This window comes from Eutrigla gurnardus, assembly GCF_963514095.1.
Source record: "Eutrigla gurnardus genome assembly, chromosome: 8".
NCBI lineage: Eukaryota > Metazoa > Chordata > Actinopteri > Perciformes > Triglidae > Eutrigla > Eutrigla gurnardus.
The window spans coordinates 16,263,365-16,289,995 of NC_139922.1; the positions used below are offsets into that span (position 1 = coordinate 16,263,365).

At 42.7% G+C, this 26,631-nt stretch overlaps 1 protein-coding gene across 11 annotated transcripts in view; it reads left to right on the forward strand.

The window, feature by feature from the left end:
- kazna (kazrin, periplakin interacting protein a) overlaps window positions 1-26,631 on the forward strand; it is a 161,924-nt gene that overhangs the window by 36,204 nt on the left and 99,089 nt on the right. For all 11 annotated transcript variants that reach the window (XM_084014623.1, XM_084014629.1, XM_084014632.1 and 8 more), the window contains exon 3: window positions 20,189-20,375. In XM_084014623.1, coding sequence (XP_083870749.1) covers window positions 20,189-20,375 — 187 coding nt within the window. The remainder of the gene's footprint in view (window positions 1-20,188; window positions 20,376-26,631) is intronic.

A 26,631-nucleotide genomic window follows, 5' to 3' on the forward strand; every position in this document is an offset into this window, starting at 1 on the left:
GTCATCAAACGTAACATTGTGATTAATAGCGGATGGGTTGTGGGTGGGTGAAACAATGCATCATTAATGAGGGAAATATCAATTATTCCCTAAAATGTGAACGTAGCAGAGCAGAGCTGCTGTCCACAGCTGCTCCACAGCAGACAGCTCAGAGACACTCTGGCATTTATACACGAGAACTGCAGTGCAGCTTCATTAATTATTTCAGAAGCTAAAAGTTTAGTTCTGTTTCCTCTGTCAAGTTTGTAACTGACTGCAGTTTATAGTTTTGCTGCTTAAATGTCCCACATTATTTGCTGTAGAAACATTACTGTGTGCATGGAGATGTTAGAGTTACTGGAAGCAGCGGATCATAAAGTAAATTGTTAAATAAAACAATCATAGGCCTATAGTCGACAATACATCATTTCAAAAGCAACACACTGGTAGAGGGGAACTGAAATGTGGGTACGTGTCTCTAAATCAAGAGATTCAGTCAGGTGGGTGGATGATTTATGCTTATACATGCAGATCCAGACGTCAGAGCCGGTCCACGCATCTCTACATTCCAACATTTTACAGGTCCTTTAATCATGCTCGATACAATTTTGACAAACAGTGCTGTGAATTTCCTGTATTGCTTATTGACGGTGTGTTGCAAGAATAACTAAGCCCGTGGGAGCTTTCTAGGTTGGATCAAGACTATAGACCTCATCTTCCTCTGCCAGAGCCGGAAGCCCTTCAAGATAACTTTAACTCGATAACAAATTTTTTTAAATCAACATTTTTTTTTGTTGCATAATCAATACATGTGTGGGCAGCAAGGTGGTGGTTAGCACTGTCCCCTCACAGCAAGAGGGCCTGGGTTTGAATCTGGGTTCGAGCCGGCCTTCTGTGTGGAGTCTGCATGTTGTTTCCTGGTTCTCCGGCTTCCTCCCACAGTCCACAGACATGCAGGGGAGGTAAGCTAATGACTCTAAATTACCCGGAGGTGTGAATCTGAGCATGAATGGTTGTCTGTCTGTAAAGCCCTGATTATGCTTCCGCGTAGTGATAATGCAACGGCAACGCAACGGCAACGCAGTTGCTTGGAGACCGTGATGGTTCTGCGTTGGGTTTACATGTCGAAATGCAATTCAATGCCACACCGGTAAAGGGCGCTATGTTTTTTGTAAAGACTGACCGACCGACCGAGACTCTTGGCGTATATCGTCGTAGCTTCGTTATAGTGTATTTGTTTACTTTCCGGCTTTAAACGTCCACAATTTTTCAGAACTTGGTGTTTTATTTCTTTGTGCAAAAGCGAGAAGGTGCAAACAATAAAACAAGGTGCAAACAATAAAAGTAGCCTTTTAAAAGTTTAAATGGCGGTGTTTATGAGTGGAAACCGGATAGCGGTCTCCAGCGGATGTAGTTAGCGGACCAATCACAGCCAAAGCCGCTGCGTTGGTGTTGCGTCGCCTCGACGCGCGTCTAGGATTTTTGGGAGGCACACGTCAGGCCCTTGCGTTGGACGTAAGGGGGGTCCGCAAGGACGTAAGGGGTCCGCAAGCCCCCTTGCGTTGTGTCGACGCGGAAGCATAACTTGGGCTTAAGTGTCTGCTCTGTGAGAGACGGCAACCTGTCCAGGGTGGACCCTGCCTTCACCCAGTGTCAGCCAGCCTCCAGTTCCCCTTCAACTTTGAATAGGCTAAGAGGTTACAGATAATGGATGGATGAAACCTATATTTTTGACTAAAATGACATGCTAGCCACCACTGGAGTGTTTATAGCTATGAATATGCGGCTGTGCTTGAGTTTATTTGTGCAAAGTCTGCATCTTACTTTTGCGCACACACACACACACACACAAACACACACACACACACACACACACACACACACACACACACACACACACACACACACACACACACACACACTGTGTCCCTGTCGTTCCCTACTTTTTATTCACATTCTGTGTAAGGTTCATCAGAGCTGGCTGTTTTTCCTGTATGTTTTTTTTTTGCTGACTGTGGGCACGCTTGGGCTTCTTTCAATTTAGCTCCTTCTGATAACTCAGCCTCCTCCAATAGATAAATATTAAATTAGGACAAATTACATTCACTTTCTCAGCAGGCAATCGTGTCCTCTTCCCCCGAGGCCTTAAAGCATCAGCTAAACAAGCGCTGCTGCCATCTGTAATTATAGATGGAAAAAACAAAGCACACACACACACCAACGCTTTCAAACAGCCTCCTGCATTATCGATAGTAGCTGTGCAGCTGCCTCCCCTGGATAACTGTACAATATTCAGATCAGCTCTGTGTATTCACAGACGAGGGTCACAAATTGCTAAATGTGCCACATTTCTTTCACCGAATCTGCATTTATGAATATTCTCCAATAATGTGGAGGACAGGATTTCAGATGGTCCCCTTTTAAATTCAAGATAGATTGCCGTCATGCTTTTACTCCGACATGATAAGTGTCTCATACATATATACTGAAATAATCGAACAAATCCTTCTCATGTTTGTTTTTTAGCCCAGATTCTTGGTTCCAGAGTCGGTTTTAATCCTGTAAGCCTGTTTGAGTGTGTAACATTATTAGCGTAACATGATTTGGATGGCAAAAGACAAGTGAGTTTGATTGGGTGTCGCCCCCGGGTGCCAGGGGGGGGAGACTTTTGGACGAAGGTAACATTGTGGAGCATCTAACTGTCTGGCAGAAGTTATTAGATGGTTTGTGTGATAGGGACAAGCCGCCATGCCGAAAGCTGCTGCAGATGGCTCATATTTATCTGGGCGGCGGCGGCAAAACCACAGCGTGAAGCAGTGAGAGCAATATCCTGGAGCAAGTATGCAATTTGCTCTATCGCTGATGTTAAATCAATCTTTATAATGTTGATAAGCGTATCCGTCTGCGAGACTGTATATTCATCTGGTATTGTATTGGTCTATTTTCCGGAATTCTTATCAAACCAGCTTTTTATCTTTGCGTTTGCTACATATTTTAATGATACTCTGTCTTTAACTCTGTATACAATCACTGTACAGTATGCATGTGTATATACTGAATACACACACACACACTCCTGTTGTAGTAATCAGTCCCCAGGTTAAATAATGTGCAGTGACTCAACCCCAACTACTTTACTGTACAGTTTGTGCTCCTCTTTGGAAAGGCGCTGTCCTAAAAGCCTCTTTGGTTTGAGGACAGTATGGGTGGATATGGCTGTCACGCTCCTGCTTCTGCATTGTGTCTGTGGAATTATAGCGAAGAGGGAAAAAAAGGCACAGAAAGACACATGGAGCTCACTGATATGAATGTCTCTGACAGAATATATATTTCCCCTTCACTTTAGAATGGAAGTACATTTTTTATAACTGGTGGACTTGCTTCAACAAGTCAAAGGGAAGATAAATGGAGTTAGACTTGCAATACAGAAAGGTTTGCTTTGATAAGGGATTTGATGTTGTGCTCGGGCCACCCATGCAATCAGGAAAATAAATGGTGTTTGTAGCGTTGGGGAAGGATTAAAGGAAACCAGTTTTGACACTATGTAGGAGCCTTGACGTGCAGCCAAGTCAGTGATTCGTTGGGTTGTAAGAAGCACAACTTCTGTTTGACACGGCCGTCCCCAGTACTGTCCTGACATGCGGTGCCACATGATGAAATAGGACCCTATGAAATCCAGCTTTATGTTTTTCCAGATTTCGTTTTACTTTTCTCAAATTCTGTTTTCCGTTTTAATATTTCTGGATGTCGTCAAATGAGTGTCTAATAATGTGTCAATAAAATTTTAAAATTTTAATAATTTTTGGGTACAACACAACATTGCTATTTAAAAAAATCAAATATATTTTTATTCTATACACTTTATGAACAAACTTTCCATCATTTTGTGAAATACAGTGCTCTAAATTTAGCTAATAATCACAAGTTCCTCAGTTTTTTGGACGACTAACAGGCGACCCCTCCCCCAGGTTTCCTCTCAACATGTGGTTTGTGCACGTTGGCTGCAGCTCCCTGACAGGTCAGATATTTAGCCTGCTAGGTGTAGGCTAGAAAACAATCGGTGAGCCTCTTGGCTTACATCTTTGAACAGCGAGCTCCAGCAATTGCTGCTGATCTGGGGCTTTTGCTGGCAAAGCCCAGAAAACGGCCGGCGAGACTAAAGCCGTGTGTTGTGAGGGCCTCCCTGATATGACTGTACATGTGCGAGGGAGCAGGAGAAGCCGTGTGCCTGCAAAATCAAAACATAGAGGCTTTTCCTCTTTTCATGCGGCTTAGGTTGTAATGGTAGGGAAAGCCCCAACTTTCATAAATTGCTTCCATAAGTCCGGCTCCTCTGTATTAAACAGCTGATTCCATTTTCATCACCAAATTCTGCAACTCCACCTGTGTTCTCCGCAGAGTATGTAATTGAATGTGGCATTGGATGTATGGCTTTGTCTCTTGTTGGCACATCTGCAATGCAGTTGCAAATTCATTTCCAAAGTCTCTCTGTGTAGAAAATAAATATAATGATGTTTATATCTCCAGCCCAGAGTGTAACTTAGAAGCATGAAACAGCCACAGTGAGAGTGCTCAGCTGGAGAGAATCGGGTAAATGTTGCACAGCATCGCAGGATCTGTCCTCAATCATTTAGCGGCGGCGTGACCTCTGTGAAGACCTCAGCGTTCATTATCAAAGGAAGGTGAGCTAGCGGTCTCCCGTGGGTTTGCATATGGATCCTAATGGCTTGCAGTAATTTACATTTAAATTCCCGACACCGTGTGAGATAATAGTCTGACGCAAACCATGAGCTGGAGAATTGTGCGGGAAAATGATTGACGTTTTTCAATTAAGAAGAAGAATTGAATATGTTTTGTGCGTTAATTAACTCGAGGAAATGGGAATGACCCCGGCTAAGGTAGAATTAGCATGATCTATGCACAGTTCCTCTAGGGTCGATTACCCAGCTACAGCCAGTGAGAGACTGCAGAGTCATTTTGTGATTGATGTCGATTCATATTAATTTTGATGGAAAGGTCTGATAGCTTCACTATCACACTGAGCTCCTGCCAAATTAAAAGAAGGTCAGCCGTTCTACGTCTGAATTCCTCCCCGTCTTGCAGAGCGGTGGCTGTGTTTGCAAAGGTCAGCTGATGACAGTATGTAAACAGCAGCGTCACAATGGAAGAACCGGCATGTCATTGATGCATCTCACACACAGCAGTGAGTTACGTGGCTCTTACGGTTCAGAAAGGATGAAACTTTTGTTTGGCTGATTAGAGATTTCTCAAAACTCATCCGATTGACAGATGATGCGATTTGACATATTAATTGAAATCTATCAGGGTCGATACTGGAGCGATGGTAAAGTGTCCCGACCGTCAGCCTCTTGACTTGAACGTTTATTATTATTTCTGCTTCCCCCCCCGAATCATTCACTGTGAACTATGAGATTCTGCCTCGGTGCTTTAAACGATGATAACAATCAATCGCCAAGTTTTGACAGAACAGAAACAGAATGACAAAACCTCTCTGATGTCAGAATTTTGTGTTACTGTCATGAAATATTCATTACATTTTGCTGATGGTGTGTATTAAGTTTAGAATAACCAATAGCTTGAACTTTTTCAGCAGCGCACCATTGATCCGGGCTGTGAGTGTCGCTGAATATTGATCATGCTCTGACTTGACTGAGCCACTCAGAGTACACTTCCTAATCTGTTTTTCTGCATTTTTTGGAGGAAAGAAAACACTGAATGTGTCAAACACATTGCTTCTTCCGTATTCAAGTTTATTTTCGGACATATTTTGAAATGTGTTCGTTTCATTGTGTTTCTCTAACTCTAAAGTTAATTGAACCTTCGTCTGTGGACACACACATCAACACAATGACAGGATTTCAGTACTGTGCCACTTCCTCTCCCTTTCTAATTACACTTTAGTTATCTCTGATTTCCTCCGTCCTCATTGGGATTCTCCCGCGAGTTCCTTTCTCTCCGGCTGCTTTTGACACAAGTTGTAAATAACGGTGAGAAAGGCCATAAATCATGTTAATTCTTCCCCCAGACCTCTCATGCAGATGAATCGCTCGTATGCCTTTGAGGTCCACCTGTGAATCTCGTCCCACTGATATAAATGATGTATAGGATTATGGGAATTATGCGCAAAAGTACATTTGCAATGCAGGATGCGTTCAGATACTTATTGTAAGTCGCTTTGGACAAAAGCGTCTGCTAAATGACCTAAATGTAAATATGACATAAAAGCTGCTTTAAACCGTGAGATAGCATTTAACATATAAATAGTTACATTATTGTCAAAAGACAGATATAAAATATAATAAAATGATTGATTGGCAAATGTAATTTATTTTTAAAATAATGTGAAATCATATATAATTAATCAATTCATGATTACATTTTAATTTATCAGGGGATTAACCAGTAATAATGCTGAAGGAAAATCTACAATTATTTAATAAGGCATATTAATAAGATTAAACAAATATTGTACTTGTGAATTTGGGCTGGAGGGTGTTTTAGTCAGCGAGGAGAGAGGAGGGACCTCTGACGTAGTGTCCTTATAGTCAGAAGCCCTATGAGGGAGCAAGCAAAAAGAAATCAATAAAATATCACATCAGATTAACTTCCCAGACATGATTCTCAGATGCTGCAGTTTTCAAATGTCACTGAGGTCCTCAGCTTTTCCCTCACTTTTAACTTGTGATGTTGAAGGAGAGTGCACACACACACACACACACACACACACACACACACACACACACACACACACACACACACACACAGCTGGCGAGCTGAATGACTGACACGTTACTATTTACCTCACCTTGCACCTCTACTTATTTCACTGCTTTAAGACTCCACTTTTCCCATCATCATTGACTTCACATGGGTGCTTGCTGTCCTCACCGAGTTAGAAACTCACATTTGGATACACCGCTCACAAACTAATCCCAGCCATGCAGAATTCTGGACTGGACTGGAAACAGCTGCAAGGCATCCTCAAACACTGGAGTTTCATCTCCCTATTGGCCAAACTCAGATTAGTCTCTGCAAGACGTTTTTTTTTTTTTATCACACATTTGAGCTTATCTTTCTCTACATTCATTTGCTTTCCAAACCCTGCTGTAGAGTGCTGAAGGGTGTTGGGACATGTGCTGCTCTGTCAGCTCGGGGTCACACAGCAATGACCTTTTATCCGGCTCTGCATTGACAGGAGTAATTACTTTTTAGATTGGAACAGGATACAAATGTAAGTAACCTTTTCTAGGCAGAGTTGGCAAAAACAACTATTTATTCTATTTTCTGAATGCAGTCCTTCAAGTTCAGTGCAGCATTTTTTCCACCAGATATTTGAGTCTGTGGAGTCCTTAATGTGGCTTGTTTGCTCAAAAGAGAATCACTCCGAACTTTTGATTGATTATAAGACACATAGCCGTGTGCAAGACAGCGTGTGTGTGTGTGTGTGCGTTAGTGACTTGTCATAATGCAACACAAACGAGGTGCATTTTTTGTTTGATAACTTTCAGAATTGTACTTTACTGCACAAAGACCCCTTTGGGGATAAATCAAGTTTCATACCACTAAAAAAAAACAAAATAAACAAACAAAAAGAAAAGTGTTGTGTAGATCAGTCAGCTTTAACTGCCAGTATAATGAAGAACAACAAAACAGGAATGTGATGACAGGAAACATTCAGTCGTGACCACCAAATTTATTGTGTTACTTTTGTTTAAAGGAGTCATAACCTGGTTTTATACGTATCCAGCCCCCCTTGGATCGCTTTGGATCAATTCGTAAAACTTATTAGAAAAAAAAAAAAAATTTTAATCAAACATTGAGCTTGTTCTGACCCTTTTTCGTACCGCGATTTTATCACGCGAGATTACGCGCGAGGTTTTGACTGGTCCGGATGTGCATTGTATAATATGTAATGAGGCGCGCGTTGATTCGCCGCAGGAAGGACAGAGCCGGGGGGGCTTGCCTGCATGCAGACTCCAAAACATAAACAGCCCCCTGTCATGGCGCACACACTAAATGACGAACCTTACGGAATTCAGGCATTTATGTACGAACCAGAGTCGGAACCCGAACCGGAGAGTGAAGAGCCAGAGACGGTTGAAGAGACACGTTTACAGCAGGACGTCAGGTAGCGGACGGGGGGGGGTTGGGTGGTGAAAGAGGGGTGGGCTTATGCAAGTAGCCTCCACGGTGACGTCACCGTAGGCGCAGAATCAAAATCTCGTGCTTTAGGAATGCACACCCTTGTGTGCTATTCCTGTTCGGAAAAAGAGCAGAAGCGAAAAAACGGCGCCACTTTCAAACTCCAGCCTTTCAGGCAAGTTTCAACTGAGGTCAAACACAGATATGCATGTTTTAACAAGAGAAATTGCGATTTCCTGGTGATGACTCCTTTAAATATTGCAAAATGTTTTTTTTTTTTTATGAATTCAAGTCCACAGCCCAGATTCTGTCCATATGTTTGATTCTCATCTTCAACATTAATCATAACAAAGATAACATACAGCACCAGCTCAAAATGTATTAACTGCATTTTAACGGCGTTTGTGCAGCTGTGGTTTTCTCAGGGCCATGACGGATTTATGTGATCGTAATTATAAGATTGTAATTATATGTATATATAAGAGTTATATGATTATAACTATGTCGTTACTAATCTTGCTCCTTAGTCCAGTGAAAGTATCTTCCCACTGATATTGCTGTCTTATGATCAGGCACACTATGGACCACTTCGCCTCACACAACACAAGTGCCAGTTTTTTTTTTGTCTTGTCCTCCTCGGCTCAGCCTGTAATCCAAAGCACCCATAGGTGGCCACATCCCATTGTTCCCATAATCAGCACTTAGGCTGTTGGTAAGCACTCCATGCTAATTTAACACTGGAGGTAATGGGTTCATTTGCAAAGATCTGCATATTTGGAGAAAAGCTGATTCCCTGTGGTGTTTTTGACGCCAGTCCTGTTTCTTCTCCGTAATCATAATGACAATTGGAGTATACTTAATTCTGCCACAAATGAATCAAGTGTATACATCATTAGGTATTGATATGAATTGCATTCATTTACAAAATTAACTTTCACATGCTCCACTAGAGCAACTCATTGGCACTGAGCTGAATACAGACATGCATATTATAGGGAAATAAACTCTTTTCAATTATTGTTTCATTTTCATGTGGATTTCAATGTTGGAATATTCATAAGTGGTTATATCTCATGTTGTTTTGCAGTGATGGCTCAGAAATCTGTACCACGTGATGGTAGAACATGAATATTATAGGGACAAACTGTTTTCAATTATTATTGCATTTTCATGTGGATTTCAATATTTGAATATTCATAAGTAGTGAAATGTCATATTGTTTTGCAGTTATAGCTCAGAAATCTGTAGTATGTGATGGTAACACCAAAGATTTGTAATTGCATTGCTCATAGTCCTGCAGTCCCTCAAAAATGCATGAAGATTTTTGGGGCGGATTTTGAGAAATTACTGATGGACAGGCAAACTAAAAAGGGGAAAAAACCTGCACTTTTTGGAAGCCATTAAAGCTACCCCTCTCAGCTGCTGCTGTCTCCTTTCACTGCTCACATGTTCACATTGCAGCACTTAAATCATCACTTATGACTGATATACTGTTAAATAACGAGTAGAAAAAAGTTTTTCATATAAACTTTAATATTTTTATAATGCACTCAGGTTAGAGAGTTCTGTCTTTGTACAATTGGCTGCACTAGTTCTGATAACATTTCTTTCATAGTTCAGTTCAGTAAATTCTTGTCATTGTTACAGAATAACAATGAAATGTTGTTATAGCAAACACAGACATATAGTTTTCAAGTTGTTTCAGCCATTACTTTAGACATAATTTATTTAAATCCCCATAGATCACCCCATAGAATATAATAAGTGCTAGACACAGTAAAAGTGTTTAGTGCAATAAATAGATATGCATAATATGAGGTAGGGCTTAACCAACATTAGTATTGAAACTGAAATCCCTAAATGAATCGACATGGAATCAGAAATCAAAGTGGGACCTTGTGAATCAGAATTGAATCGATTCAGGAAATCATTTGCGATACTCAGCTCTATTCAAGAAGACTTGAGGCTCGCATTTTGTCAAAACTGTAGAACTGTGTAAAAGATGTAGAGGAACAACTAACTCAATCAGACACATTATATTGGAATTCACTCCCATGGATGCTGCTCATATAATCACAGCCACGTACTTAAGAATTTACACCACAATAACCTATTTATTAAAAAAAAATGTTTATTTTGTTGAGTTCATGTTACTATAAAACCTGCTGAGTCATCCCTGAGCCTCTGCACACTCACTGCTGTCCTGCACTGAAACACATCAGCTGAAATCCAGTCTCAGGACCCACAGGTTCCCAAAGCAGCTACTCATGAAACATGCTGGTTGTTCACGTTGTCTCTCAACCACGACTCCAGTCTTGCATCTTAATTTGCTAATCGGACTCTTAACAATGAGCAGTGCACAGGGAAGGAAGTCTTGGCCCGGACTATCTGCTGGCTGCACCAGGACCCCAGTAATATAGGCCCTGGTGCAACCAGTGCACAGAGAAGGAAGTCTTGGCCCGGACTATCTGCTGGTTGCACCAGGACCCCAGTAATAGAGGCCCTGGTGCAACCAGTGCACAGAGAAGGAAGTCTTGGCCCGGACTATCTGCTGGTTGCACCAGGACCCCAGTAATAGAGGCCCTTTGCCTTTGCCATGATTCAAATCGTTCAATTCGAGTAACGCTTACGCATTCAGAGCTGAAATCACAGAGGGTTCAAAACAATCTTTGGCCCAAATGTTGACATTGTCAGTGGTATCAAAAATGCATGGGAAAAAAGTAATAGGCAATTTCTCAATTATTTTTGGTAATTGCAAGTTTGATCAAGTACCACAAATGCAAAGAATGTATAAAATAAATGAGCAACAATGGATTTGAATTCCCTTTAGCTGTGAGGTGCTGCTGTATATTTGGATGGTTTCAAACTGCATCTTAAAAAGAGGTTTTCTGTCGTATAACACCGCTTCCTCTCGTATCGAAAGAGTATATTTTTGGTATTTTTGCACCACTTTTGTTGTTGAAGTGTTGTCATCCATGTGCTGTGCCATTTTTTTTCTGAAGGGAAGTGGTTTTGAAAGGATGCATCGAGCCAGCCTGCATCAACCGCCCTACAGCACCTAAACAGAGCTTCTCTCAATCCTCGTCACAGATGTGACGGCTGCTGAATACTGAGCAGAGGAGACAGGAGCTGCACCTCAACTTGAAACACAATTATTCTTTCTCTCCCCCTCTCCCTCTCTCTCCCTCACTCTCTCACACAAAGACGGATGTACACGCATACACGTGCGCAATTAATTGCACTAAGTGAAACCGCACACACCTACGCAGGGATTTTAGCTCCCAGAACACTAACAGCATCAGACGTGCAACCACACACTCCTTTCAGCAGGAAAAATGGACCATCTGTGAGCTCTTCAGGCCACCAGCCAACGACATTGTTTAGGACTCATTTTAACGACAGTCGTGAACTGCATTTTAAGTCTTTGTTCAGTTGTATCCAGCATTTGGTCTTTGAGAAGCCTTTTTTCTTTTCTTTTTTTGTTCTTGTCGTTTTGCAAACATCTGTGTGGATGTGAAACGAGCCATAGCCTCGCTAATTACTCAGCTCACTGTATAAACTTAGCTCCAGTTGTCTTTATGGAGGTGGTAAAAAACATCCTCATCATAGAGAGTCGTCCTCTCATGGTGTCAAACCAAGTCCTTCTATATCTTCTGATACAAAGTCGAGTTCAAAACACTTTAGTTTATAAAGTGATACTCTAGTTATTAATTAAAGTTGAATTGGAAGAATATGACTCCTGAAATTAACATGTTGTTAGAGAGAAGAAGACCTATCGCTCACTTGAGTTGTTGATTGCCACTCTGCTAGTAAGAGCATCTTAAGAGGCTCCTGAACCTGCAGGAGGAATGAAAAAGTCTATATTTACTTATCATCAACACTGATGGTCTAAATTATAGTTTAATTAAATAAGGCAAAAGTGACACAAATTATTTCAACAATTGATTTGTGCACTTTATGATCTTCTTTCTCCTCTAATTTGTCGATCTCTTTTGTCTGAAATAATGTCTTATGTATTCAGTCGGATGGTTTGAATGTGGCTTTAGTTTTTGAAGGTTAGTCGAAGGCACTGAATCCACTTCAATCTGTAACACAAACACGACCTCCACCACCTTCAGTGGAAGGCAATCAATGATGTCACACAACCACACTGACATGAAGGCATTTTCTCTGCCTGGAAGCTCTTCTTTTCCTCGCTCGTCTCACTCAAAAGGAACGTGTATCTTAATTCCCATCGAAGCCGGCAAACCTGTTTGTTTCTGAGCTTATTCTTGAGCCTTTTACCCGCGGAGCCGGTGTCCATTTGACAGTGCGGCGTGATGTCTGTTTGCCATCGCTGTCTGGATCTGCCTCACACTGACAGCGGCGATGGGGAAGCGGGAGGATGTGGGCAAGAGCTTAGTGTGAATGGAACAAGAGATTAGAGAAATTGGGAGAGTTGGAATGAGGATACAGTACAAGATATTCCAAAAGCACATCGCCCGCCTCTTACCTCCTTGTCCTTGTCAGACAGAATGGAAAACAAATCTATGTGTGTGTCAACAAACTGTTTACTGGGTTGCATCTGTGTATTTTATATCTTCTACACAAATTGCTCACTGGCAAGGACACAAGGTTATGATATGCTGCCTGACACGGGTTGCTCATCCCAGTAAAGTAAGTATAATTACAGAATTTAGGACAGAAAGGGAAAGATAAATATGAACAAAATAAGTAGTAAAAACTCAGGTAAACATAGATTTAGAAATCTGAAGAACAAATCAATAAAGCACACACGAACCCACATTGTAGCAGGAGATGAACCTGAAGGAAAAACAAAAGGGACATTTGTGTAGTCTTTATAATTATCCCAACATCTTTGAGCTGGGTGTAAAATTATACAGCAAGCAAAGCATGTAAAATACAGTATTACTGACATAGTTGCTTTGTATCTTAATAACTCATTATATACGGTGCCTTAAATGGCAACTTTATTTGTAGTTTCTGAAAAGCGGTGCAAGAGTATTAACACGTTAAAATCAAATGCTCATTGGATTCAGTTCGACATCTGGATTCAACCCTTGAAATAGGAATTAACTCTCTATTTTGCAGCCACATGGAGGCAGCAACACAAGCTAAAAACACCACATAAACATATCATCTTATAAGGTTGTCACAGTGAACATTTATTTACACATCCAGCAGACACAGGGCCACTATGGCATTTATTTGGAGTTGTCCTATACTCTCCTGTTAGCTCTATTGGTGTCCAACTCCTGAGAAAAATCTCTGGCTCTCCACTGTGTTGACCAGCTATTGTCTAACTTTGTTCATCTTCAGAGAGAAGGAACCGAAGTATGTCTTTTGCTTTAACGCTCCAGGAATTCAGCTGGTTGGTACGAACACTTGGCGTCTAAATGGTGACCTTTTCAACGACCTTCAGTTATACACTGTTTACAGTCCCTTGGGATTAGGCAGACAGTTGCCACTGCACAGAGCCCTCTCCTCTCCTCCAGCTGCTCCTTATTTTCACATAGTTTAAACGGTGGAGGAAGGGGAGGGATGAGAATAAACAGATTAGCTCAGTGAGCATCATTCTGTTTTTTCACACTCGTGTCTGTTCTCTCTCTTGGTTTGACAGTTACTTGTCTTATCCTTTCTGCATAATTGAGAAAGTGTGCTCTTTTATTGTCATACACTCCGGCACAACGATGCAGGGAATCGCTTTGCACACCATTCATCCGGGTTTTGCCTTGTATGAGTAAAGCCCGCGGACTCAAACTCCCTTCGTTACCAGATCAAGTATTGTGGACTTAATTTGACCCTCTGCACCTTTCTCACACCAGGCTGAGAACTTTAAACATAACTACGATAAACTATAGATGTAGGATTGACCTTAAATCTAGTAATGTCACATATAAACAATTATGGCAGATCCACAAAGTCAAATAAAAAAAGATTTGGTGAACATTTCCTTTGAAATACTGGGTTGTTTGGTTATAAAAATGACTCGTACAAGGAAAAACACAATGGTTTCGGACGATTCTGATCCTGTCAGGCGGGATCTGCTGCCCCAATGTAAGCTCTGTATTTGTGTAAAGGGGCCTGAGGGCATATTTGTGTTTTTTCCCTTCGGATGCTGTCTGCAGCATCCACCCACACGTGACAAGATGGTATACTTTCTGCACAACAGTGGGCATGAATGACACCGGCCTGGTTATGAGAACATCTCTATCAGTATCTTTCTCTGTCTCTCTTTTCTTTCACGGCCCCCTCCGTTTCTCCCCCTGCCATCGCTGTGTGTGTTTGTGATTTGTGTGCACCGTGCATTCAGACGCTGCAGAAAAAGACTTTTGTGCTGAGCCCCGTTCTCCCCTCAGATCAGATGATCTTGATAAGGGATCAAGATACCGTACGGCAACAATAAAAACCCTATTTCCTTACTCCTCTGGGTAAATTAGACCATTTCCTTATGTTTGGATAAAAACCTTCCAAAAAACAACCCAAGAATTCACACAAGCATGCCTCCGCATCACAGCACCTTTCCCACCTCATTGGCTGGCCTTTCCAGATGCTATCAATGAGCAGGTGATCTTGGTGCAGCCCATAAGTTCTGCATTGCAGAGGCATAGACTGAATCACTAAAGAGAGATTGTGGTGTAGGTATTTTTACATTATATTTAGATTATCCTCACAGAATACACACCCTGGGTGCTGTAAGCAGAAAGTCGTATGAATATAAATTGCCTTACAAATATGAAACACTTTTTCCATTTTTTGTTACATTTGGATTGTATTAAAATGTTCATCCCATATGAATTATGCTTGTTACATTTATTCATGAAGATAAACTGATGATGCGGTTTGTAATTGAACACAAACACATACAGATTAGTATTTCTGCGTGTCTGCTACATGCATCTCACATAGAAGTTTCCTTTGGGAACATGCATTGATTAAATAATGAAGCTTATCTTGGGAGGAAAAATACAAAATAACATCTCTGTCTCTGGCTGACAGTCTGAATTATCAATTTCATGCCCATCATCTGGTGGACATATAGAGAACTAACACTTCTGCACACATCCTTTTCTTCAGATAACCACCTCATAGCTTAACTATTCATGTTCTGGTTTGGTCCTGTTTAGATGCAGAAAACAAATAAATGCATACACTTCCTAAATGATACTGGTCATCGATATTGTAGTTAGATAACACAATTACATTAATTGTTGTGATTAGTTTCACACAAATGCATCAGACAAGGGAACACTTTATAAAGATGTATCCTAACCCTAAAAACTTTTTTTTATTCTGTTTCTATTGTTGACAGGCAATAGATACAATCCCAGTCTTTAGGTTATTGCTTAGCAACAAAATTCCATCCCAATAAGTAAAAAAAATGAAATCACTGAAGCTTAAAAACTGTATACAGACCTCCATGCTGAATCCAGTGACACGGCTGCAAAAGTCCTGCCACAATAAAGGATTGCAGCGCACTGTTCCCCACTGTTACGTCTCCATTCATATGCTAATCAACCCCCCCAGCTCATCCACTAATCACTGATCCTCAGTCAGCCAGTGGGCCCCCCGATTCACTCCACTGACCAGCAGACACATTGTAGACCCCAAGGGAGCGACGTCATATATGATGTATAGACAGACATGAATCAAGTTTACAGCTGGGTTCAGGTGTTCTGAGCTTCGTAAGAAGCCAGTTATCGCTTTTGGAGATTTGGTGTGGAACTAAGGATGTAAAACTGGTCAAACTACTTAAAACATCTCCAAAAACTTTTCTGCACGTTGTTCATTGTTGAGCTGTGGTTCTGAGTAAAGCCAATTAGGACCAAATAATCAAGGGGTCTGCAGCGATGCTCTATTCTGCTTTTTAATCTTGTTTTAGTTGGTATGGAGACAGCAAATAAAACATCACAAGTTATCCTCGCTCAGCTAAAATTAAAGGAACTGAAATCAGGTTAAATCCTGCTTCCCACCACTGTCCGGCTGCCAATTATCTTCTTCCCAAAACAGGCTGGGATTTTCTTTAACCCTAACAAACCAAATAGGAATGTCATGAAAACCAACACTTCAATAACGAGTTAATGCCAAAATTCCCAAAAATGTGACACTTGTTTTCAACAGTAGCGTACTTACTGGGGATGAGGGCTCGAGACTAAAGGCATCCCATCATCCCGTGTAGAAAGTGGCAAAAGAGGAGAGACGCATTATTATTATTAATGTTGAAATACCTATTTTGTACTTCATTGATTAGAACGGCTGCTCAGCCACTGAGATCCCCGGAGGCCTGCTGTTGAGAAGTGAAAGGGTCGAGAAACGAGGTTTTGCTGACAGTTTGAGGATCCGACGGATTTACAAGATTTACAAGATTTAGTCTGCTCAGCACTTTTTAATACTGTTCATTGGTTAAATATGTGTAGAATCCACCGACAGAGATGAAGTGTGACCAACAACATTCATTTATCTTTTCTTTTTTAAGTATGAGGTTTCCCTCATACCCAACATATGCATTTGTTACAATATGTTTTGCTAATTTAGGAAAGCAATGTTTGTATTTAAGTCAACTGATCCCAGTCTCTTCCACACAGTGAGGCTTACAGCTTATTAAACACTGGTATCGGATCTGTTCTGAGTATCAGCCGAGCCCAAGGGGTCGCAATTGCTATTGAAAATGTTGGATCCATGGAAAAAAAAAAATACCGCCTCCGAAATCACCCGGCATTACTCTCATAGTTTACCGATAAAACCCACATTTCAATGCCTTTGTTCATCATCCTAGCTCGCCACGGAGCGCTCTCTCCTGCCGGGCTGCTGACAGCGCCGTCGGCGGAGGAGTCAATCACACTGGACAGCAGTCGAGGGGCTTTTACCATCGTCTGGTTCAAAAGTAGTTAAGCTGACTTCACCGCCAGTCATCAATGAAACTGAGAGCGTTGGAGCAGCCAACAGGCTCAACCACGCTGCCTTGCAGCACGCTGCTCGGCCTCATGCTGATGTCTGTTTCCATTATCCTTCTCTATCTCCACCGCACTGAGTTCTGTGGTGACGCCATTTTGAGAAGTTTGCAAAGTTTACAGTCTGCCATGCTGTCGCCCTTGCATTCCTACGTGTACAATGATGCAGCCAAGGTTTATCAACGGGATCCATGCTGCTGAGAAAAGACAAACGGTGTAATGGTATGAAAACAAATCCACTTAGATAGCACAGCATCTTAATTACCCAGAAGGGTCCAATCGACTTTTCATGATACCTGTTAAGAATGAATGTCATTAATGAACATGGAGTGACTTTGGGATTATTAGTCCCCTCGTGTATGAGTGTAAGCTGTGTGTGTGTGTGTGTGTGTGTGTGTGTGTGTGTGTGTGTGTGTGTGTGTGTGTGTGTGTGTGTGTGTGTGTGTGTGTGTGTGTGTGTGTGTGTGTGTGTGTGTGTGTGTGTGACTGCCCTCCCCTGTGACTAATGTATCATATGCAGCAGCAGGGTCGTCTATAAATAACAACATGATGTTCATTTACCGAGTGGGAGGGGTGACTTGTGTCTGGGCAGATGGATGAACGGGTGGAGTGTGTGTGTGTGTGTGTGTGTGTGTGTGAGTGTTAGTGTGTGTGTGTGTGTGTGTGTGTGTGTGTGTGTGTGTGTGTGTGTGTGTGTGTGTGTGTGTGTGTTGTGTGTGTGTGTGTGTGAGAGAGAGTTAGTGTGTATGTGTGTGCTGTTGTTCCTCATCCGCTTGCTTACATACTGTAGCGGGCAGTCTGTTAGGTTTCATTTGAGACAACAGTGTTGACTTCAATATTAAGCCCACACACACACACACACACACACACACACACACACACACATTGACAGAGTGCCTGAAGCGACGGCCACATATTTCCGGGACTACACAGCAGTGGCTTGCCTCTCTGTGCAGCGTGGTGGCTGGTCTGTGTTTACCACATGCAGAATGGGCTGAGGTCTGACTTCACATCACCCCGGGAAACAATCACAACACAGCTGTACTGCCGAGCGAGCGGGCATGCTTTGGCGGCCAAATGCCAGATTGTCGGTGAGAAACGCAGGATTGAGTCGGGGGTGTTGGGTGGGAACGAGGGAGCTCCAAGACATCTATACGTAGTAGGTAATTATAAGGGCTTATTTTTGCAACCCACAATGAAGAGTCTGCTGTCAGAACGTCTTCCCTGGGCTGTGAGGTTGGATATAGAGAGCATGAGAACATGCTTCCCCCCCCTCAAGCATTCAGTGATGCAGGAGTAGCGTATATCCAGTTTGTCATGGGTTCAAGTTGCGTGCCCTGCGTAATGCCTCATTTCCACTGCTTTGTTCGGCTCGCCTTTGGATCACTTTGGTGTGGTGCTTTTATTAATGTTGTAGTACCCCCTCAGTTTAGAGTTGCTTTACTCATCCAGCTCTATATTAATCCAAACCCTGCTGGAATACCTGGCTTTTTGCCTTCTCCATGTTCTCCAGCCAGTCGCTAGTCTGCCGTGCATGGCAGGTACTGTTCAGTGGGTTTATCAGGCATTTTTTAATTAAAAATGACATCGATGAGAGCAGGGAGACTTGACCGAACGGTAATGTTGAGTGTCCTAAAACCAAAACGTAGCTGACCATGGCAAAAAAAAGTAGCCGAAAGCTAAATGCTCCAGAGAACTGAGGGACAACCGCAGTGTAGCTTTAAATATTCATGACTAAATAAGAGATTTATAATAATAGTCTGCCAGTTTTAACTCTGCATCTCTTGTGTTCGGACTGTGTGTGTGTGAGAATCTCTCATCAGATTGTTAATTTCTGATTGGTACGTGGACATCTGTCTTTCTCAAACAGAGCAAAACACAAATACCGAAATAGATACAATAAATGCAGAAATCTCTGGCGTAAACTGACCAAGTTTAGTTCAGTGGAAGATAATGTGCGAAGATGCAGGAAGACTGGAAGGAACTTTCAATAATGCGGCTTGATCCGTCGTGTGTAAAAGATGAAACCCCCAGAAAAGCAGCACATTCTCACATTTGAGAGGCAGGAAGAAGGAAAATATTTGCTTTTTTTTATTTATTTTGCTTTTGTTTTTTGCTAAACGATTTAATGTAGACCGACTTATTGACTATCTCAATCACTTAAATGTTGTTTACAATGGACCTCAAAATGTTTATTTAATGATATTTTTAAGCGAAGAAAAAATGTGTTGGTTTGAAGGAGAAAATATCTTGCTGTGATACTGTGATGAAAGCTTTGTTTGCATAACTATTATTGTTTTCTCCCCCACAACTGCTTCTTTGTCAAACTAATGGTTTCCTCCATTTTGTTAATGTGTCCGTGGAGGGGAGGTGCATGTGCTATACACAGATCCAAAATGAGGAAAAGCTGCAGTGTTTCCACTGAAGTCCGTTTTCCCCGGCTTAGTGAAATGTCTTGTGTGTCGGTTCAGTCAAACACACAATCCCTGAACCTCCCAGCATTATCTCCAGAAGACAGCTGTGCTTAGGACCTCTGACTTCCATGTGCTTATATGGTCTAGCTCACTCCTCCCTCCCACCCACACCCCCCCTCGACTTTCTCTGCAAATGGTACAGTCCATTTAAAAAGGTGCTTGTCATCTCAATGCTCTGTGTCCTTTCTACAGTCAGCTGCAGAGAGCACATTTCACAGGGGCGGTGCTGTCTCTAACACATACACACACACACACACACACTCTCACGCTGTTACTGAACTCTCAAACACACGCACACACACACACACACACACATACACACACACACACACACACACACATACAGGCATGCATGCACACTGACACACTCACACCACACACACTCCATCTCCAAAGCGTACACTAGCAGATACACATTTCCCCTGAGCTGGATGCCTCTCTTTAAGGGAAAGGACAAACTGCTTTGAGGATTTAACTTGACTTTCTTATAAAAAAAAGGAGAGAGGGAGCGAGAAACGGAAAAGGAGAAAGAGCAAGGATTTATTTGGGGACACCGTCCTTCACAGGAGATGTACAACTTGTCAGCATGACACCTTGTCTGGATTCCCCTCTCCTCCTCAGGCAAAAATCCTGAAAATGATGGATGACAACAAGCAGCTGGCTCAGCGCATCGATGGGGCCATTCAGTCCGCCAGCCAGGAGGTGACCAACCTGCGCTCGGAGCTGAGCGCCACCAGCCGCAGACTGGCCGAACTGGGGGCAACCGAGTCTGCCGGCATGCTGGAGACCCTGCAGCAAAACCACAACGGTAGGAACCGCTCGGAGGGTGCATTTGAAACTGTGTTCTGAGAAGCTGCACACGTGGAGGACGAGTGCACACTGATGCAGCTGTATGGAGTCCGGCTATGTGTGTTTGTGAATGTAATGGATAATGTCTCAGAGTGAGGTCTATCCGTGTGAATAAGTGCATATTTGAAAGTCAGTGAGTGAGAGGATGAGGTGAACAAAAGACGAGGGGTTTCTGATGGCTTGTGTCCACAGATCCCCTCTCATGTTGAATAATTAACCTCCTGAACCTTTAGGGGGGGGGGGGGGGGGGGGGGTAGTACTGCTCTTCAGTAAGGGCAGAGTGGGTAAAGTTACAACCTCTTTTCACTCTTGGGAACTCTGTCTGCTGGTTCATTCGGTTCTCCCTTAACTGGGCAATGGATCTGTGTCTCTTGAGGAGGAAGGGAAAAAAGGGGGCTGGTTTTAGGGTTGCCGTGGGTTACTGTTACCGAGAGCTGTTTGAATGGCTGCCCAGTCTGTAGAATGCCGTCCTCTGTATGCGTGCTGCAGCTGTTCCGTTTGCACTTTCCCCCAACTTTTTATTTACATAGAGTTTGACATACAGATAGGTAACAGATGTGTGTGTTTTTGCGTTTGTGTACATGTGTGGCTTTATTAGCATGTGCGGGGTGTACGTGTGCCCATGCTGTCATGTCCTTTTCGCTCCTGGCGCACACACACACACTCGCACGTCTCGCTGTTTCCATAGCAGTCAGCTGGTGCAGCGAGCCGTCTGATAGGATACGTTCCATCTTGGCTTCGGGAGCAATGTGCTTTGAAACCGCATATCTCTCAGATACTTCCGAGATCAAGCTCCAGTAAAAGGTCTGCTGTATTTCCTGTCTCGCCTTCCACCAGGAGAAATGTGTTGGCTAACTCTCCCTTCACAATGACAGAGAGTCATTTAGTCCTCAGTTGACCTCTATAGTGTTTTTCTTTTTAAAGAGGAAAATGTGAACACGGGCTGCTTTACACAGCTGGTCATGTGTCAGCATTGTTTTCAATGGACTGCCCCAGTTGCTTTGTTTTTCAGTTATTTCTTTCTGCTCGTGTGTGTGTGTCTGTCCCTTGCGGTATCCCTTTAACTCTGATGCACACTCACACTCCTGCTGTTTCCATAGCTGTGTGTGTGTGTGTGTGTGTGTGTGTGTGTGTGTGTGTGTGTGTGTGTGTGTGTGTGTGTGTGTGTGTGTGTGTGTGTGTGTGTGTGTGTGTGTGTGTGTGAGTGACGACGAGCATTCCTCTGGGAGGGTTTGAGCACTGATGTCATTGTCCCTTGTAGCTGCTTCTCTGCTCAGTTGAAATGAAGCCCGAGGTGTGCATTTTCACTGGTGGACTCGTGTTCATCTCTGGAGAAGATTCAGAAAACTCACATAAATATCACATTAACACAGCAGAGGCAGCAGAAAGAAACACTTTCTACCGGTCCTTTCTTCAAATGCTTCTGAAATGACACAATGATAAACTGAAAGCTGTCTGTAAATGCCCTTTTGATACTGAAGAATATGGTTGCTGGTTCCTGGCTTTGGTTGTCCTGTATATCTTCCCATTGTCACTGTGTCAATAAGTCTTTTTCTTCTTCTTCTTTGCTTCACACCCACCGCTCACTCTCTGTTTCAACCTCCCTTCTCTCCTCCTAGTTGTTCTTTACAAGCCCACGGTGTATAATAGAAACGGCTGGGGATAGGGGGATTAGGTAATTCATCACCAGCGGTTGTGTCGGGAAGGGAGGTGTGCGCTAAGGGTCGCCGGTTCATCGCGCAGCCGGCAGAGTGGGAGTCCTGAGGGAGGCTGTGCTGGGGGTGCTATACCTGGCACTTTGCTACCGGCAGCACTAACCTTGCTGGCAGGCCAGCTTACCTTAATTGCATTTCGACTGCCGGAGGGGTTTTCATTTGCATGCTACATCCATCGCAGTAAGTGCAAAAGTTAGGAATAAATGGGAGTTCTTTATATATTATCATTTTCCGTGATGGTCTGTGGAGATGCATGTGCACATTTCTCTCTCTCTCGCTCTCTCTCTCACATCTTACACCTTGTCTATCCTCAGAGCTCACTAGTATCCTCATGTGGTAGTTCACCAGCTTCCCTTTGGACTTAAATGGACTACATTTAGCTTTGGGGCTGCTTATGTAGAGAAATGCTGAGCAGCTATAAAACTGGCTCAAAACTTCTGCCTGTGGCCCCGATTTGTGCCGTTCTCATTTTTCTCTTTGTGCACGGGAGAGTGTCACGTCTAGCTCCCCTCTTGAAAGTGAAAGAATGAATGAGAAACCTATTTCAGCGCCGCCATACATCTGCCATAATATTTCTTAAGCTAGAGGTATTTCTGCGGTTTTCTTCATTTTACTTTCATGACGTTTTCAGTAATTGCTGTGGCGGACGAGAAGCCTTTTATTCAGATTGTTGCGTGTAGAATGAAATGAGTACCGCAGCCCATTTCACCAGAGGGAAAACTCTTGTATTCGCAATTTTTCAGTTTGTGTGTGTGTCACGTGCACAGCCGAACCACCGTTACCAGGTCCGCCATGGCTACCTTGATTAAATCTGGCACAACCAACACAGAGCACAATTCAGCGCTGTTTTATCTCTGTATTCCACACAGTCTCCGGCTGTATGCAGAGTGAGAGCGTGGCGTGTGCAGGATGCTTTCAGTAGAGGTAGGCCTACGATGAACCACAATGTCATTTACATTATTTTGCACCACGCTTTGTCACATTTATAAGACAGATATGGACATACCTTAATCACAGTTATCAGCGGTTTGACAGAAGCCTTTTACAGAGCAGATGAAATGTACTCTGTTGTCATGGAGACGGCTCAGTGTTCAAATCAAATCAAATCAAACTTTATTTATATGGCACTTTTCATACTTTACAGTAGCACAAAGTGCCTCACAGAAAATAAAAGCGAACAAAACAAAAACGAAACGAGATATGAACAACAAAGAACACCATGAAACCCAAGCCTCCCACCCCCACAAATATACACACAGAGATACACAGAGACATACACACTCACGCACACAAACATACACACACCCACACACATACACTAGCTGTTGCTGAGGAGACATGGCTGGGCACCGAGATCTGAGGTGAGGAAGAAGCTACCTTTGGGGGCCGCGCACACCGAGAGGAATCATGGTCCATGACTGCAGGGGGCGCCGCCACAGGGACCACCCCAGCCCAGGCAGACAGGAGGCTTCACACCACGGTGTAGAGCTCTCCAGCCACCCGGGCCAGGGCTGTCCACGGGACAGCACCCCCAACGGTTCATGTTCTCATTCTTTTCAATTAATGTTTATGTATAGCATTTACAGGCTAGTGAAGACGGCTATGCTGGTGGCTAACATTTGCTTGCTAGCTCCTAGTTACTCTGTTAACTACTTATACAATTATAACCCATATTTCCACACGTTATCATCGTGACAAATGTTAAGTTTAATGCCTATTCCGTTGTAAACAGTGGGAAACTTGGTGAGAATAAGACTAGCATTAGCTAATGAGTTAGCAAGCTGATACATTTTAGCTAGCCGGTATTAGCGAGCCTGTAGTTTGCAATAAAACATCTTCATTACCTTCTCGCTCAATAAGCTGCCCTGATGGAGACACAATAATAGTGGACGGAAATGTTATGTAGCAACGCAGAAATCTTTCCCTGTATTATTATCCGGTATAAGGGCATGCTGTTCTGCATTAATGCTGTCTCAGTGCTCAATTTATGCTTTAGCAGCTTTGAGAAGTTTTAGAATCTTTTGATCCGCTGCTCATTTTTATTTATTTCCCTAGATATGTGTTGAAATGTGGAAGCAGGCAGTGTAAATATCCAAGTTAATATCCTTTTCTAGTGTCTAGTAGCATGTCACTGACTTCTCCAGACTTTGGTCTGTGTAAAAATGTGCTGAAGTGGTTATTAATGTAAGTTTTTGAATAGAGCAATGGATATTTTTCAGCAGCTAATTTCATTCTCATCACCTCTCTTGAGGGATCATATAGGTTTATTTATTCAGCATTCAAAGGTTATGAGGAAGGTCAGTTCTACTGAAATAAATGACTCATCCATTCTTGTAGTAGAAAGTGAGATCTAAGCGTGGTTAGTGAAACATTCACAAGATTATTGACTGACTGTATAACTGCCTCAACACAAAGGGCATGAATTTCTCTCTGAACCTCACCAAAACGTTTTACACGATGTCTGGCTAATCATTTGCGTTAGACACAGATTTTATCCTTATGATAATTAAAAAAAGCAAATATGTATTAATCGTCAAGGAGTGGCCATCCCGAAGATCAAGAATGGGTTAGGCTTATTATATTATTTAGCGCGGAGGATTTTCTGTCCCTATACATCTTGAATGAGCAGACACGCTCTGCATGTTAAAATGCTCCTGAGACAGTTTGGTGGTGGTCTGTAATTCTGTTCACGAAAAGCCTCCCTGGCCATTGACATTAGAAACAGGATTTAGAATATTGGGAGGCTATTTGCTTAAAATGTAGCTCCATTAGAGGTGAAGAGACGTGCAAAGTAGACATGACAAAACTACTCATGCTTTTAATACTATTAGCCAGGGCTTGAACTGGAATGACAAAATGTTCCATAAGCCAGGGTCTACACAGCGTGGCGTAATGGGTGTCATAATTTTGTTCAGCCTCTGTTTCACAAGCTCCTAATGGCAGGACGGCTCACACCTCTCTGCCATTGGCCCCACCTGCAGTCTCCAGATCGATGCAGTGTTGTGATGGCCGGCCATTCCTCAATACAGGACTTTGAAAGTGAAAGTTAGGCTAAGATATACTCAACCAGCTGGGTCAGAGCCCATTGGCATCTTACAGGGGGGAGGGGCACCATCTATTCAAGCCTCCTCCCTGTGTCTGTGTGTACCAGACAGTTAAGCTGTGCTACTCCTCAGGTATTTCAGTGAAGTGAGTTTTATTATGCTTGCAATCAGATCATCTCTGCTCAGCGGGGGCTCCCGTCATTCTATGTACAGCATTAGCATTCAATTCGGTATATCAAAGACACACTACCTGTCCCATAAGTGCTTCATTAACATTTACAAGTGCTTGGACATTTGTATTTCTGTGGTGTGTTCCCATCACTGACACATACGATGTGCACTCTTAATTCCCATTGTAACAATTCCATTTATATACAGCTCTTACTAGCTGGCTGCTACTGTGTATGGAACATATATACAATTTGTGTTCCACAACTCGTTTCTTTAACATGTAGTGGATGCTGTCCTGGTGCTAATAATCTAAACTTTTACATTTAATTTCCGCATTTTTATGCATATTTATGTATAAAAATTTGAGTTCCTTCTGTGGTAGTTTTCATGTTCTCCCCGTGTAAGCGTGGGTTCTCTCCGGGTTCTCCGGCTTCCTCCCACAGTCCAAAGACATGCAGGATGGGGATAGGTTCATTGATGACTCTTAAGTTGCCCGTAGGTGTGTGAATGTTTGTCTGTCTCTACATGTGGGCCCTGCGATAGACCAGGGGTCCAGGGTGTACCCTACCTTCGCCCAATGGCTAGGTAGATCGGCTGGGATCGGCTCCAGCCCCCCGCGACCGTGATACAGGGTAAAGCGGTAAAGGATGGATGGATGAACGGATGCCGCAAATATTTGATCCATAAAAACACAGTGCAACATTTTGAGCAATCAATGTTTTACATTTTTTTACTTAGAGAAGTGAGCTTAAATTTCTGAGCACATCTCCAGCTCCAAAGCACTGAACATCACAGCCTTTGCTGCATCAAGCCTGAGGGCAAAAATATAATTTCCACCGTCCTCTTCTTTCATTGTTAAGTTGTGGTCCTGTCAAAATCGTGGAGAACGTCCTCTCGTTGATTACAGGTTTTCTCATGATTTCGCATTTTCTGCTGCCTCAGACGATGTCTGGGAAACCTGACATTCCACAACTTGCCATTACCGCCGTACCCTCTCGCACTCCCCTCTCATTGATGTGATGAAGAAGGATAGGTATAAAGCTGCTGTCACTCAGAGAAGCGCTTTGCCATAAAATTGCAACTGGTGACTGAACAACAAGGAAACAAAAAGAGAGGAGAGATATAACAGGGGTAATGTAGTCATAAAAGACTGCAATGAATTACCCCAAGCTGTGAAAATGGCACCAAATCTCATTAGCTTTTTTTTTTGTAGATGGAGATGGCTTTTGAGTCTCCTCTCTGTCTATGGCAATGAGAAACTTAATGACTTGTGTGAGGCAAAATG